At 37.0% G+C, this 17,302-nt stretch overlaps 1 protein-coding gene across 4 annotated transcripts; it reads right to left on the minus strand.

The window, feature by feature from the left end:
• Positions 1-321: 321 nt before the first annotated feature.
• On the minus strand, positions 322-16,384 carry rap1aa (RAP1A, member of RAS oncogene family a). 4 transcript variants are annotated; one of them, XM_053625364.1, is made up of 10 exons: positions 16,305-16,346; positions 14,435-14,524; positions 14,165-14,233; positions 5,879-5,966; positions 5,575-5,643; positions 4,439-4,495; positions 4,052-4,192; positions 2,751-2,894; positions 2,231-2,361; positions 322-1,181 (listed from the first exon to the last, which is right to left on the minus strand). In XM_053625364.1, exons 4-9 carry the CDS (start codon positions 5,933-5,935, stop codon positions 2,272-2,274), a joined length of 558 nt encoding a protein of 185 aa, XP_053481339.1. In that variant the 5' UTR covers positions 5,936-5,966; positions 14,165-14,233; positions 14,435-14,524; positions 16,305-16,346; the 3' UTR covers positions 322-1,181; positions 2,231-2,271. The 4 variants fall into 4 exon arrangements, with proteins under 4 accessions (XP_053481339.1, XP_053481336.1, XP_053481338.1 ...); XM_053625361.1 differs by lacking the exon at positions 14,165-14,233 and having other exon boundaries at positions 16,305-16,348; XM_053625363.1 differs by lacking the exons at positions 14,165-14,233; positions 16,305-16,346 and adding an exon at positions 15,420-16,153.
• Between the last annotated feature and the right edge of the window lie 918 nt (positions 16,385-17,302).

The raw sequence follows: 17,302 nt of genomic DNA on the forward strand, positions 1-17,302 counted from the left end.
TATTTAAATCAACATAAAAGAGCAGAAATGATTATGAACAAGGCAAAAAAAAAAAATTATCTTAATAAAATTAACCATATCAACATGACAATGTGGAGGAAATCGTCAAGGAAAGTGTAAAATCAAACATGTGAAAATATTCTTTCTTCTGTATGGTTATTTGGTTCTTGACAATGCAGAGCTATTAAACAATTATTGGTTATGGATGGAGAAGTCAACACTGTTATAGACTGATTTTCATTCTTCTCCTATACAGGCACAAAAGATCAGAGATCCAAGTAGGGGGGAGGGAGATTAAACAAAATACAAAAGACCAAAAACTTAATGAAAATGTACTAAAATTTAATCGTTCATAAAAGCTGAAAAAATTACCACTTTGAGCATGATAGGACAACACAAAGTAATTAGAGTTGGTTTTAGTACAATATATTTTTCAGCATGAGACAAAGAAACCCATTTGTTATTTCTGCCCATCTCTTATTAAAAAGAACCATTTCCCAAAACCTTTCTATGCAGAAAACAGAATTTATCATAAATTATGGGAAATATGAAAAATGTTGACAGTTCAACTATAAAAAAGTAATTTGGGCAGAAACATGTTACTTGATGATGAGCTGGTCCGGTTGAATAGGGAGAAGCGTGTAGCGTGTATAGCACCAGACGTACTTCTGGAGTGCATATTAGCAAGGAGGAGGAGGCTTGGTCATGAAGATGGGGATAAAACAACAAAAAAAAAGAGTCTAGTATATGATCATGATTAAACTTTTGCAAACATTAATATGATTATTTTTAAATGTGGTCGTGTTTCTGAAATGTATTAATGAACAGCATGTTACCCACTTCCCCCAAATGAATCCACAAGAGTCCGGTTCCTATAATCCTTCTTTAAAAATTGCAATTGCAAAAACTTGTAAAAGCTCAAGAAAGACAATTCATTTCTGTTTTATCATGTATCATATCTGGGGGTGGGGGGTTTGGGGGAGAGAGGAAAAGTTAAGTTTATTTGGGAAGAAAAAGCAAAAAATGTTGAACATGTGAGAAGGTAAACTTCTCTTCACTCCTTTCTGTAAGCTGAGGAGTGAGTCTTAAACATGTTCTGCCTTTGCCAACGCTGTTTCCAAGAACTACTGAATGGGGCTGGAATGCTGGCCAGTAGGGCAACAGGTCTTCATCTCAGCATTCTAGGAAACAAACAAATACAGAAAAAAATTATGGCTGACAATTTTCCATTATTCAAAATTAATCATAATTACAATTTTCAAAACATTAGGTCATGCACACTTTGCTACATTTAATTTGATTTGGTAATATGATCCAATGGGATATTCCTTTTCCAAGTTGTCAGTACCTAAATAACTTCTTCAAAATGCAGGACAGATAAGGTCTTGCACTTGTTACCACCAGCAGGAGGGGATGTAGCTGTGCAGCTATATGTTCAGATAACCTCTTTGTATTAAATCCTTCTGAAATGTATTAATTCCAACAACCCACTGACAATGCTGGCAATGCTTGCAAAGCCTGCTGCCTTCTTTAAAACACACAAAATTTCAATATTTTACTGCATCAACTCTGCTTAAACCACAGCATCCTGGTAAAAATTTTACACCTACGTAATCCGTCCCATAAATTATCCAACCACTCTGCACTTGTTGGAATATGGTATGTAGTTAGTTGGACTTGTTGATCTTAATTCCCCCCCCAACAAGTGCATCTAGATGGATGTTCCAACATCTTGAACTTTGAACTGAAATCAGCTAAAATAGTAGCCAGAGTTAAGCAGATACTGATCTCAAGCTACCAATATTTAGTGAGTATGATAAAATCATTCAGAAACCTACCCCATATTTTTTTTTTTAATTAACTATTATTATTATTATTATTATTATTATTATTATTATTATTATTACTACTACTACTACTACTACTACTACTACTACTACTACTATAACTATTATGATTTGGTTGACCAGTTTTCACAAGCTATGCCCATCACAGCTGAACCCAAATCATTAACACCAGTGACAATACACAGGAGTGAATAGTGGAGGGAGTGTGGAAATAATAGTGTCAATTATATTACTAAGAACAATTATTTATTTAATAATAAAAATTTTTTTAAAAATGTAAAAAGGCAAATTGCTAAAAAGTTTTCCACCAACATTTTACAAGAGGGCTATATTAACCATCACTCTGAGATAAAATAACCAAGATAAACAACAGCACTGGTTACCTGGCTCAGAACTGCTGCTGGGTAGGGTGTGTATGTGCATTTTAGAGCAGTGTGCAATTAGACTTCTTTTTGGCTTTCTTCTTTTCCACCGGCGTTTTTCTATTAATCTGTCTGACCAGGTCGTAGAAGATCTGTCACAAACACACACACAAAATAAAACAGTACTAAGAGCTGTAAAAAGTACTAGATTTTCAGCAGCACACTCCATATATTACTTTTATTTTCTGAAACACACACAGATAGAGCTGTGCAACTTTGTGTTTCATCAGTCTGACACAAATTATCTTTAACTGTATGCAAATTCAATGAATAGTACTAATAATGTCATCACATATTGGTAGAGATTTTCATTGGGAATAGGTTTAATCGCACAGCCCATAATGATTCGGGGCATGAAGTGTTAATTTAATTTTACAAAGCAGCAGGCAGACGTTACTGCCTTTTGGCAAGTGCACACAGACATCAAACATGAAAGGAATCTACTGACATGAATAAAAAGTAAAAAGTATAGCAAACCCACCTCATTGACGTTGATCTTTGATTTGGCGGAGGATTCTAGGAAGGCACAGTTATTCCACTGGCGAGCAAGATTCTGGCCTTGCTCCTTCCCTACAACTCTCTCATCCTCCAGATCACATTTATTCCCCACCAGAATCATTGGCACCTAGTCACAGAGACAGGTAAGCAAACCACTGACTTGAGACCAGGGTTATTATAGTTTTAAAGATAAATAATCGCTACATATCATTTTGTATTTTGGTTTCAATTTCAGTTTTGTTTCAGTTAGTTTTAATGATGCATAAATAGTTTTGAAAATCATTAGTTTTAGTATCGATTTAATGTTTAATATCACGGTAAAAGCCTTGATATTTGTAAATGTGTATTTGAATCATACTTTAAAAAATAAAATAAAATCAATCCCAAGTTGGGCCATCTTTTCCTACCCATTACTTTCACCATTAGCGCGCCACTGCTACTAAATCGCTGCTGTGCCAAGAAGTGTCAATACATGTTCCTCGGACAAGTACTGGCTATTTATGATTCGACGATATTGATGGATCCTCTCCGGTCAACCTTTATTCTAAACTCAGACCAACCAAACTTTAAAATACAAAAACCTAAGTTTTATTCTCTGAAATTCCATTTAGTTTTCGTTCATATTGCAGGTGGACATTATAGTTGCAGTTTAGTTTTCGTTTATTTGGGATCTCACATTTTTATTTCCGTTAACGAAAATGTTTTTTTTTTCTCTCTCTCTCTCTCTCTCTCTCTCTCTCTCTCCACCGATAGTTTTAGTTTTTGTTAACGATGATAACCTCGCTTGAGATCTGCTTACCAATTTTCTGAATTAGTCATGGATTAAACCATAAGTTTACATCAGGGGCCTAATTTATCAAATTAATCTTAAATTCTTAAATGAATCTTACATTTTAAATTCCATGCATTTTATCTTCAATTAAAAGTGACATACAGATCACAATTTACGAAACATGAAACTGGCATGAACAATCTGTGCTCACACGCACAAAGAGTGAACTAGTGCACACTTTTCCTATGTATCAGACATAATTGCATTAATGAATGAGTTTTTGAACTCAGTGGTAAGATTCATTCTTATTATGAAGCTGTTATCTTGACAAATCGAAATATACACAGACATGCTAAAGGGAAGCAAAAACTTACTTGAAAGTAAAGAGCAAAATATTTTTACTGATTTAAATTCCCAATAATTATATAGGTAAACAAACAGTAAACAGGACCAGCCTTAGGCTTAGGCCCAGATATGGTGAAAAAATAAAACAATGCAGCTGTAATTCTCACATCCTCTGTGTCTTTGACTCTTAAGATCTGTTCTCTCAGGTCCTGAAGGTCATTAAAGGTGGACTGTGCTGTGATGGAGTAGACCAGAGCAAAGCCCTGTCCGTTCTTCATGTATAAATCCCTCATCGCTGTAAACTGCTCCTATAACACATACAAATGAAACAGTGTTTAAAAGAACCTCAACCACAGCAGTGACGTACATAAGCAGTAGATTTAACAGGCTCATCATAATTGAATTATTTGAAAAATTAACTACTTGTTTCAAAATTCTTACCAAATTCTCACAATTCTTAATCTCCCATGTAATATATTATATCTGGGTAGAGTGATCACACTGGTCTTAGGTTTTACTGTCCTGTAATGAGTAAAAGTCAATATTGCACTTACTGTGCCTGCTGTGTCAAGGATTTCTAGCATGCATTGCTGCCCATCCACTTCTACTTGCTAGAAAGAGAGAAGCAGAATAATGAAGAATGCAAAAATAAGGGAAGGCAAATGTAAGCGAACACCAGGGCACAGATTAGTAAACCCCTAAACATTTCCATTTGGTCAGGCCAAGTCACAGACAATTAATATAAGATTACCGAGATACTGGTCCCATGTTCAAGTTACTTAAGCCCTTATTTGTTGATTTATCAAATAATCTGCAAGACCTAAACATGTCAGTATATGTATATGCATTTTTCATCAGGTGGGACTAGAGGTGGCACTTTTTTTTTTTTTTTAAATCCAACTATTGTCTGATCTAGAGGCTTGCCCTCAAACACTCTTTACCAATAGTGCCCACTCCCTCAGAAAGTTTGACCAATCCCACCAGCTACTGCAGTGATTTTTGTTTGCAACTGCCCACATTATTTTTATAATGAAATTTGTTGATTCCATATCCCAAAATATAAAATAAATATATAGATAAACCACTCTGACGCTGACCAGGATAAAGCAGTAACTGAAGCTGAATGAAAAATAAATGAAGGAGTAATTCACCCCAAAATTGGTAAAGGCGGCTTTGTGTGTCTAATATGCTCCCATGTTAATCAACATGGAGTTTCTTTTCTCTCAAGCTTCATATCTGACAGCCCCCTACCACCCGCATGAAACTAAAGTCTACCCATTCTCATTACTTTTTTGGTGGGTCCTGTGGGATCCCAGTCCTGCCGCACACCTCCATGTGGGACAGAAGTTGCAGATCTCTTGCCACAAGTTCCTTCTTATATGGCATCACCAAAAGGAATCATGATTCTTCCGATCTATATAGCTTTTAAGCCAATTCACTTATAAATGACTTTAGTGCTCCTTCTCTCCTAGCAAAGCTTGCAGTCAAATCTTATCCTAGCATTTTAACATACTGATTTCACACGTGGTGATTTGAAGAACACAGGCTATTGCTTGAGATCACATTGTTCCAGTCTTGGAGGTAGAAAGAAGTATTATTTAGTGTTGTCTCAAACACTAAATTTGTGCATTTGACCAATTAGATACAAAAATACAATGGAAATATGGACATTTCCAAAACTTTGTCTTACCTTCCTATACGAGTCTTCTATTGTGGGGTCATATTTTTCCACAAATATTCCCTGAACAAACTGCACTGTCTGTGAAGAAAAAAAGAAGCAGTATTAATTACTATTAAGCAATTCTACAGCATGGCTGCAGCTGTAGACTGCAAATCAGTGAAAATTAATTTTATGCACCAACAAAGTGACCTGATCCAAGAACAGTGTAATTTTGGTGGTTAATAAACCTGTACAGTCTTTAATGTCTGGTTTGACACATTTGGAGACCATCATAATCATCAATGTATAGTTTAGTATGTGCATTTTCTCTTACCAGTGCAGATTTCCCCACACCTCCTGAGCCCAAGACCACAAGCTTATATTCACGCATGCTGGGGTCTCTCGGCACACACCTCTACAGCCTACCAACAGAGAGAACAATCACATCAGCACTAAAGCCAGTTCAGCAGCTTGGGAATTCAAACTGGAATTCAATTTGGTTTTGGAATTGTTTGCTTATGTTCTCCATGATGGGACTACCCATCATATTTTCAATATAGATTTTACAAAACAAAAATGAAAATGGAATAAATCTTAGAAAGGACAGCGGATCTGGGTGCATACAGTGAAATGTAGACTGGGCTACAGAAAGATGGCAGACATGTTGGAGAAAGCGGTCAAAAGGGAAGCTGTGATAGTTTCGATCTTGAGTCAGCAAGTTTCAGACTTCTATTTCAGTTACTACCACAGTCTCACTTTCATCGAGTTTCCATCTTCACAGTGTTGTCTAAGCTAGAGGCTCGCTTTGACAGGACTAGAGATCGATGCTCATTCTTTTACTCTGACTCTTTTGCACTCATTCCAGAAACTCAGCCAATATTATTTCAAAATTATTATTTTATTCTGCAAAATTTAGTCTTAGTCTCCTTTGGTTACATTAGCTTTCAAATTAAATTAAAGATGGTGGTAGCATACAAGAGTACACTGTTTAATATGCTACACAAGTTCTTATCTTATTTTGTGTTTTCTAGAAAACTCCCTAGCAATAACATGACATAAGAAAGGATCGTTGACAAATTTAAAGCCATTCACTTGCTTCTTCTCCCAGCCTGGGTCTCTCCCCCCTTGATCCATTTCACACTGAACAAGCCATAGAAGGACAACAAACTCACACTCTCTTTCTCTCTCAAAATCATTTGACGCCACTCACATTTACTACACCCCACTAAACCCTTAGACATACAAAACTTCGTGTGTGTGTGTAATTTTACAATTTTATATATATATATATATATATATATAAAAATGAGGCACAAACATGTCTACATTTTCACACACGCAACATCAACGTTAAACAATTGTGCAGGTTAAAAATAAATTAAGCAATCAGCACCAATGAATGGCTACTTATTTACTTTTGACAACAGAAGTTGACATTCACAGCAGTGATTAGAATTAGTGATTTGAAAGAAGAAAAAACAGCATTAGTACATTCAATTGTAACTAAAGCAATATACACTGATCAACAATAACATTAAAACCACTGACAGGTGACCAAGAACATTATCTCATTACAATGAGATGTAATCAAGGGGTGGGACATATGAGGAGCGAAGATAAGCCCGTCTGGTCCAATCCCACAGAAGAGCTACTGTAGCACAGATTGCTGAAAAAGTTAGTGCTGTATGTGATAGAAAGGTGTCAGAACACACAGTGCATCAGTAGCTGCAGACTGGACAGACTGCCCTTGCTGACCCCTGTCCACCCCCGCATCAGAACTGGTCCATGGAGCAATGGAAGAAAGTGGCCTGGTCTGATGAATCTGATGAATCATATGCTGCTTGCATATGTGTTACCTGGGGAAGAGATGGCACCAGGATGCACTATGGGAAGAAGGCAAGCCAGCAGAGGAAGTATGATGCTCTGGGAAATGTTCTGCTGGGAAACCTTGAGTCCTGGCATTCATGTGGATGTTACTTTGACACATACAACCTACCTAATCATTGTTGCAGACCAAGTACACCTCTTCATGGCAACAGCTTCTTTCAGCAAGATAGTGCACCCTGTCACACTGCAAAAAATGTTCAGGAATGGGTTGAGGAACATGACAAAGAGTTCAAGGTGTTGACTTGGTGTCCAAATACCCCAGATCTCAAGCCGATCGAACGTTTATGGAATGTGCTGGACAAACAAATCCGATCCGACCCATGGAAACCAGACCTCAAAACTTACAGGACTAAAAAGGATCTTCTGCTAACGTGTTGGGGACAGATACCACAGCACACCTTCAAAGGTCTTGCGGAGTCGATGCCTCGACAGATCAGAGATGTTTTGGTGGTACAAGGGGGACCTACACAATGTATGTAGGTTTGAATGTTATGGCTGATCGGTGTATGCAGCAGTGCTTTATTGTAAGCTTGTACGAATAATTTCTAGTTGAAACAAAACTGAAGAAAGTTGTTATTGAGAGCACAAAAACAGTTACACTTAACATCCCAAAGGCTAGTCATTCAATGACAATATATAGGCTCGCAATTAATGTAATAACGTAATTATAGCATCCTGATGAGGTGGCAAAAAAAACCCTAAATAAATACATTTTTACAGCATGGGTGCTTCGATGCAAGAAATACGCCTTCATTTAATTTTTAAGGAGATTTAACTTAGGAACTGAAAAGAAACCGTTACATGACTTACATGCTCATCAAGCTTTTATAGGGATACTGCCCATTATCAGAGGCAAACCTAAATTTGGGGGTGCGCGCTATGTGGGATTATGTGTTCATGTTACCCAAAGATACAGTTATGACTCTTTACTTCCATGGAGGAATCGCAGTAGACGTGCATTTCAAGTTTCTTTATTGAAAGCAACCGGAAGAACATAGAACAACATGAAAGAGGCTATCCTACAATTGCTGAACATGGTCTCAAAACCGTATCCCTTCCCCCTGTGAAATAAACAAAATATTTCATAGGCTCCTACACATATAATTATACAATGTACATTTAAAAGTAATTCATAAAATACAACACTCCATTCAGTAAAGATACAAAATTACAGGCCATCTTTTTTTCCCCCCTGACGTTAAGTTACGTAGTGACAAACTACTCCAAGTGGAGAATTATTCAGGGATAAAGAAAAGATCTTCGGGGCTACAGCCCCAAATACCCAGGCCAAGTTAAACCCCTGGTATTAGCTAAAGTAAAGTATTGATCTGCAGGAGCAAGAAACACAGTCCAAGTACATGCCAATCGGTGCCATCGGCGTTGTGCGCAGCATTCCCTGTACCTATTGCATTTCAGCCCACATTAATACCTGCTAACATGACTCAAAACATGCTAACTCCAGCTAACCATTACCAGTAATTTGTCTCATAAAAATTGGACAACTAGATGCGGGTTCATTTGTCTTTAATTATTCTTAAATTATTCATCATTATCTCGATCACTTACAACTATCCTGTTTTTTTATTTCCTGCCTCCTCGTGTTCCCTTAAGCTTCTGGCTGCCAGATTTCATATTCAAGTTCATTTTCAAGATCGATTTTCAGGAATTAGAGCTTGCATGACTGAAGTGTGGAGGAGTGGTGCAGGGGGATAAAGGAGTCCTCAAACGTGATAATGACCCCGCAAAGGGGCCGACTTTAAGGGTCTGAGATGTTGCTGCGCATTACTTTAAGATTAAAATTTCTGATTACTTAAATTATCAGCCCTCAGGGGCCCTCTCAATACTGTGGGGCCCTAGGCAACTTCCTGCCCTGTAGGTACAGCTCTTCTCATTATGTACAGGCTAGCAGTGCCAACCACACACACGAACACCTCATTAGCATTGCTAATGCCCGCCCCTGCATGGGAGCGAGATGGCAGAGTGGCACGAAGCACGCATTGTCCTCTTTCACCAGCAAACAAATAAGCACTTGTATTAATGTGAATCTGCATAAAACAAAATGTTCCCCGTTTACAAATCTATACAAGATACAAAATTAAACCAAAATTAATATCATAGGGGCAGTGGCATTATACATGGAATTATTATTATGTTTCTTTTTTTTTTTAATTAAAAGGTCATGGACAGCAGTGATCATCTGCCAAAGAGAAGAGACAGTGAAGTGTATGCCAACTGTGTAGGCTTGAACAAACCCAAATAAGTTCTGTGCTGTCACCGCAACCAGCAGTAATGGCAAGTGTGAAACGGTCAGCAGCTCTGTACATGTATGTGTTAGCAGCAGCTCGGCGTTAAAGGCAGCCATTAGATAAGCTGGAAGTTTGATAGCTGGCAGCAACATAGCAGACCAGTAAATTGGGCTAATCGCTCTTTTGCTCTACTGATAAAAGGCTAAAGTGGTTGCAAATAGCACTTGTTATGCTGCTTACACACACACACACACACACACACACACACACACACACACACACACACACACACACACACACACACACACACACACACACACACACGATTAGAGAAAGCAGATGGAAAATGTTTTTGGCCTCAAAGACAAAAGAAAAATTTTAAAACCATGTTCATGTTTTAAACCTTCACTTCTTTTCAGGTTAGAGCCGTTTAAGTTGCTTAGGTTAATTGCAACTATTCAATCACACTATATTATGTATAAAAGAGACTAATACATAAGTAATAAGTCTGCATTACATTTAGTGCACTCACTACAAAAAGAGACTACTGCTCAGAGAAGTGTGACCAATAAAGCTTCTTATGAAACATTTTGTGAGCTCTGTGACCGATCACAGTCCTCACACAAATTATGTGCATCCAAAGGTTCCAATGACCAAGTTCTAAAATATAATTGTGAAAATGTGAGTCTGTCAATAGTACTGTACAGTACTGTGGCTGCTTTTAGATCTACAAAAAAAAAAAATATATATATATATATATATATATATATATATATACATACATATACACACACACACACACACACACATACACGTAATTAAGTATAGTAGTGCACACAATTTCAGGATGTCAGTAATCAAAAAATGAGAAAGCCAATGTAGTGTCCATAATGCTGACCACCATTGTGATCTTCGCCTGTTCAAACTTTGGTGTTTTCCTGAGTGGGACGACTGACCGCACCCTATACAGCAGCCCCAAACGTACTGCCCACACACACGCACTGCACATTGCAACTTCATTTCAACCGTTCACAGGATGTATGCAGGATATGTCAACTAAAACAGGTAACAAGGAAAAGAAAGATCAACAGTAGCAACTGACTTGATCTGTGTTTTCAATGAGTGATTCATCATCATATCCGTACTGGCAATAACCCAAGCAAAAATAACTGGCAATTAGAATAATTATATTTGTATACTTTTTAGTATAAAACCAATTAAAATGAAACCAACAGATATGACGACATTTTGTATTAAAACCAAGTACTTTTATAGAAGCAGGATTACACAGCTTGATTATACAAGCTGCATAAATCTTGCTTAAAATATGTGCTTAATTTTAATACAAAATACTTCACATCATATCCGTAAGCCCACAGGAAATAGCACACCACCTACAGAAACATTCCTGTATCGACTAAAAGAACCAGAACAAGAGATCGTACCGTATCACACCTGCATTCACACCCATAAAAACCACAAGCAGCCTTTATTCCCATCTTAACCAACATGAAGACTAGAATACTAAAGTATAATTTACTGTACAGCTGCCTTGTCTGTAACTAATATTTTTGTTTGCTGATCATTTGGCTTTTTTTTCCCCCTTCAGAAAATATGCAGGTTCTAGTTTTATGCAAGTGTTAGTTTCAGTGGTGATGTACACTATGCCCAGGTGATCAGTTCTCAGCAGGGTGATGAACTTATGTTTCACCACTTTTTTTCCTTTCACACCTTTAGTAAGTAAAACTACTGTAAACCTGAGCATTATAATTTCACATATGCTCATCTGTGGCTGCACAATTACATCTGTAATATCTGCATTCTAAAGACAAATCTTTTGATGGTAATATTAAACAGAAACACTGACATTATCCAAATTATGCAGGCTAATTGTCAACTGTGACGTGTTATGAATTCACTGATCTGTTTTCAGATGAGGCCCATGTTTATGCAGCTATTTAACTCACACAATCCTATTTTTGTCAATATTGTGCAACATGGCAAAGGAGAGCCAAGTCCTAGTGGCCTGTTGTAATCAGTTCTAAAAACACCACTGGTAATCCCTACAGTCTCAGTTACACAGATCCTCACATGGACCAAGTTTCCACAAAAAGAAAACGCCACCTAGTATTAGGGCTTCACAATTCTTCATGAAAGAGGAATGACGACTTTTTAGCATAGAATTGAGATCATGATTATTATTCAATTCTTTGACCAACATTGTATTAAACAATATGTATATATTTTTTTACATTACTGTAGCAGACAGAGGTAGCTATACTTTCCTAGCAGACATTTGCTCAGCTGCATTTTGAAATAGTGACTGTCACATTTATACTTGTGAAATACTGAGCAAAAATGACTGCCAATTACAGTAAGACTTCCATTATATAGGTGCCAAGGGTGCAATGTGTCGTCGCAATTAAAAGGAAACAAGAAATATTAATGGCCGGTTAAATAATTAGCTGTGGAAATGCTTCTGTTCTTCTGCAGACTGAAAAACAAGTCGCTTGTGGGTGTTTAAAAATATACATATAAAATAAAATAAAAATTAAAAATTCTCGCTCTTTGCTGATCTTGATAAATCACTCTTTGCTCCATGAGTCACTGAGAAGTTGAGCGAAGTGTTCATTTAGATGCCTTTTGCTTGGGTAGTAAGAGGGAATTTAATATTATGTACATAATATTAAACATTTCTTTAGGATAAAATGCATTTGGATCAATTTAAAAACAAATAATTTAATAAAAATATATATTTCTTAAAAAAAAATTCACTCTTTCTCTCCTTTTTCTGTAGACACACAGACACACAGAAATTTAGGTGGTGGAGAACAGATGCTTTTATACAATCAAATTGCATTGAAAATCAAATTGAGATTGTGATTTTAATACACTCTTGTGCAGCCCTACCTAACGTCTCACATTTTACAAGCATATTGGCAAGAACGCTACCATGGCACGGACATATACATTTAAACAATTAAGGGTAATGTTTATGTCATTGATAAATCCTGATTGAATATAATGCCTGACACACGGGATAGACAAAAGCATCAACGAAACATTCATTATTTTATTTTGTGGTATTTTACATACCAAGATCTCGACCAAATTTATTTTAAAAAAGGGGGGGGGGGGGGGGGGGACGACAAAAAAACAAAAACCCACAATCGCCTCTATGCAGCTTAAAATAGAACTGCATCTACATTCAAATCAAACCAAATCAGAGTCTCTGACCTCTGAAACCAGTTAAGTCTTGAATACAGCTCATGTTTGCTGATCGGTCACACTAGTTTAAACACAGATGTAATTTTCTGACATGCCCTTGAGAGGTTTAATAAGAAATACACTTCACAAAGAGAAAAAGCCAGAGGCCATATAGAAAACGCTGCTTCTGACAGGTCAACTTGGGAGAAACCTCTTTTTAAAAATGGACCTAGTAGTAGTAGTCTTAAAAAATTTGTACTAATAAGAGTAATTCACAAAGCATTTCAGCACTAATACTTTTTTGATTCTTGAATGGGAATTTAATAAACATTGTATTAATTACTTCGACACAATGAGATATTTGACATTTTCATTAAACCTACCGCATAAAGTGGCCAAATAAATCATTTAAATAAGTGAATTAGTTACTTTTTTTATCCTCTAATTAGTGTCCAATTTGCTACACATACATGCTGGCAATCGGTTGAACATACAGGAACATGAACTGCAGTTTCATTTAAGATTTTACCACACACATGGCTACTGCATTAATCATTGATGAATTATGTTCACAAAACCACATCATCTGTAGCAACAGAGTTAACCTCAACCTCAAACACTGCGTATGATGAGTTTTAAGTGCATTTTACGTACAAATTTAAGAAAACAAATTCTTACCCGGGAACTTTTAGTGCCAATTTAACTGCTGGTAAGAAAATCTGTGAATACAGTCCCAGGTCTTTATGTGCCACAGGCTGGTTAATAACGTTCATTTAACAGGCCAAACAGTCAATAGTGCATGTGAAGTAACTGTAAAATAATAAAGCTTCAAAAAACATAGATGACTCATCTAGGAACTGAAGTAATAAACTGGAACAAACAGGATGACGCTATAGTATCGATAACAAGCTTTTGTATACATAACTGCTTATTACTTATTCATTTCCTAAATATTTTGCTTGAACATAAATATATTATATATATATATATATATATATATATATATATATATATATATATATATATATATATAAAATAATAATAAAAAACTTCCACCTGCATCACACAAAAAATGGTTTCAAGTCTCAGAAACTTTCAATAGACAGCCACATGATAGTCGAAGCCTAACCTACTCTGAAAACTCCTGCCATCCTAAATAAGTCAAACACCTTTTTTAAATACTGTACATGCTGTAGGACAGGAGTGTTGTACTGCTCTGTTCGATGAAATCATCAGCTACAGTAGGTCTATATTAAACCAGGTTACATCATGTTACAAACCTGTAATGAACAGTTGAAGGGGTGGTAGTGAATCAGAGAGGCCGCCGTCAGGATCATCTGTTCGGCTGCCTTTGTAACAAGTAAACATTATGAAATGCCACTGTGAGAGGTTGCTAAGAGCTTGAGAGCCTTCCTGGTATTTACACACTACTAAGCAGATACGGTCCAACAAACACACAAGCAGCATTAGACATCTTCAAGCATACAGCACCCAGAACACGCAGCATGTTGTGTTGAGACAAAAAAGATACGGGACACAGCTGGACGCACCTGGATTAAACCCAAAATAAATACCAATAAGGAGTTTGTCTGGTGAATCTTCAATGGCTTGGCAATTTAGTCCATGATTTGGGTTGAGCTCTGTAAAGAAACCAAACCCAAACCATAATTAGCACCATGACAGTCACCATCCATGACTAGATTTGCATACATGACTAGATGTGTGTGACACGAAGCGAGACCTAAAAAACATTTAGCTCTTTGTTTAACTCAAACAAAACTATATAGAAGAAACTTCCTCAAAAGTGTATTAATAAACATGTTGACATGTTCTTATTTAAATGGATGACTAACACTGAAAATGTGTTAGTACTTATAGGTCAGAGGCTGTTTACGCCCAGTAATAATTTTAAGATGGTCAGAGAGAAAATTTGTTTTGCAATTGTAATGAATTGTTATTCTGAAATTTTTTTTTAATAAAACAACAAAAAAAAGTGCTTTGTGCTTGAGTTAAAGGCAGCCAAAAGAAAAACAAAAGTAAATTGTGTAAGTTTGAGTTTGTTCAAACTTTACCATCTGTACATAAGGTGATGTGTGCAAAAAAGTTAAGAAAAGCAAAAAAAAAAGACAACAAACAAACAAACAAAAAAAACAGCACCCCACAAATGGGCATTCCTACCATTCCAGTGTCTTATTTGTACAAATCAGTTAGTTTTACTTCTGCAAATTTTGCAAGCATTCATAACACTATACAACAGTTTGGCTGCATATTAGAGGCCTAAAAAAATCTTGGTTTTACTTGTGACTTCTCCAACTTCCCTTTACAAATGAAAAAAGTTTTCATTACTTGTCCAATGTGTGCATGGATAAGATGGGTCAAACAAAATAACACAGAACGCAAGGTCTCAAGAAACACCAACAGACTGCCAATAATAATAATAATAATAATAATAATAATAATAAGTGGAAGAAGATTAATTAAACACTGAGAAACGCCCATCATAGCATCACTGCTAGCATTAGGGAAACTCATTACCTCATTACAAAACTTCAGTGCATATGAGCCAGAGTTGTGTGTGCACATCACTCACGGATGGTTCAGGAGCACAACATGAAACAGCCATATGTAAATAACTGGCATAAGATTAACCGCCTGTTGTAACTGTGCTAAAACCCGAGCACGCTCCGTCTATATAACCGAAAAGCAAGCTAAATAGATAACTAGCAAGACCGTCTCTGAGAAGTGATCTAACGATTAATATATAATAAAAAAAAGCAAGTTTTAAACATTACAACCTGATTAGCTGTAGACAAAAATGCTTAAAGAAGTTTTTGCTAGGTTAGCTGGCAGGCTAACCCTGAACTCAATATGGACTGCAGACTAGCTAGCTAACTTGGCTAGATCTATCTCTCTCTCTTTCTCTCTTTCACTCACTCATTCCCTCACACAGACTCACATACATACACACACAGACTGAGTAGCTACGGCGAGTTTGAGTTCCCTTCAGTGGTGAACTCGCGGTAACGCTTTAGACCACAATACACAAGTACACACGATGTGTCACTGAAGACGACACAGAAAGTTGGAGCTAAATGTGTAGCGGCATCTCATTCTCCACCGCCATATTTGAACAAGCGCCAGTCTCAGTTTTAGCTTGCTAACCCCGACTAGCGCTAGCTTGCTAACCAAACACTAGTGTGTTTATACGGGACTAACGGCGCCTGCTAGCTACCTTAGCTCACTAGCTTTGCGCCGACCGCGCGCCCCAGTAACACCGTATTCTCCTGAGTTTTGAGGCTATTGCTGTTCACTCGAACCCCTTATAGTGTTGTCGTTGTTCGAGCGTATAGCGCTGTCTCGGGACAGACTCGTACATACGAGCAAGACTGATGAAGAGAGAAAGTTAGCAGTGGAACTCACCGTGCGTTGTTTCTCGCCGCTCCGCCTGGCGCTGAGAGCAGCGACTCCGGGCTCGCGCCTGTAAACGTCATTCTCCTACTTCCCACAGCGTCCTTAAAAGGGCAACGGCGTAGGCACCCTGACCCGAGCAGCACACATGGCGCAGCTCACGGATTAAAGCAACAGTTTGAAGGCATGTGTGCACTTAGTGAACAGTTTATACACATACCTTGTGTTTGTCTTCACTGGTTATTTTATCACGTTGGCACATTTTGGTACACTTTGTTGATATTCACTTGGTATAAGAGAAGAAGTCAACCATAAAACACATTAAATATGTTTATATTGAAATATTTGTGCAGGGTGTAGCCAGACGTTTCACAAAGGGGTGGCCAGGTTAGATCCGATGAGTTTACTGGGTGGGAATTTAGTGTGGGGTAAAATAATAATGTGCATCCATAGAAAATGATATAATGTGGCTAGTATTAGCATGAAAGTTACAGCTTTGGGCCTTATCTGTTACCTAGATCAAGTATGTAACATCCATTGTACTCAAGCTGCACAATTTCTGACTTGGTTTCAGGCCTCTAAATATTCACCCATGGACTTGATATATTGATGTTGCCAGAGCATTTATTTTTATTTTTTTTTGCAAGGGTGCAATAAAATAGCCAAATCAAAAAGACTGTGCTTTATTACAAGCAAAATGTGCTTTAACAAATGGGTGTACACACTTTTAAATAATGAACATGCATTCTGAGTACCAAACAAAATACTTTATTTCTGTTTATATAAAAGTCAATCTATGATATCCAGATGAACATGCAAACCCATCATTAAAAAGAGTTTAACAATTGCTGCATTTAAATACGATTTGTGTATGTGCAGTGCCTTGCATTAATATTGGCACCCTTGGTAAATATGAGCAAAGAAGGCTGTGAAAAATTGTTGTTTAACCTGTTGATCTTTTGTTTAATAAAAATTCACAAAAATACCCTGCTCTTATCCAAAAAAAAGGG

Source organism: Ictalurus furcatus, chromosome 5 (assembly GCF_023375685.1).
Source record: "Ictalurus furcatus strain D&B chromosome 5, Billie_1.0, whole genome shotgun sequence".
NCBI classification, from domain to species: Eukaryota; Metazoa; Chordata; class Actinopteri; order Siluriformes; family Ictaluridae; genus Ictalurus; species Ictalurus furcatus.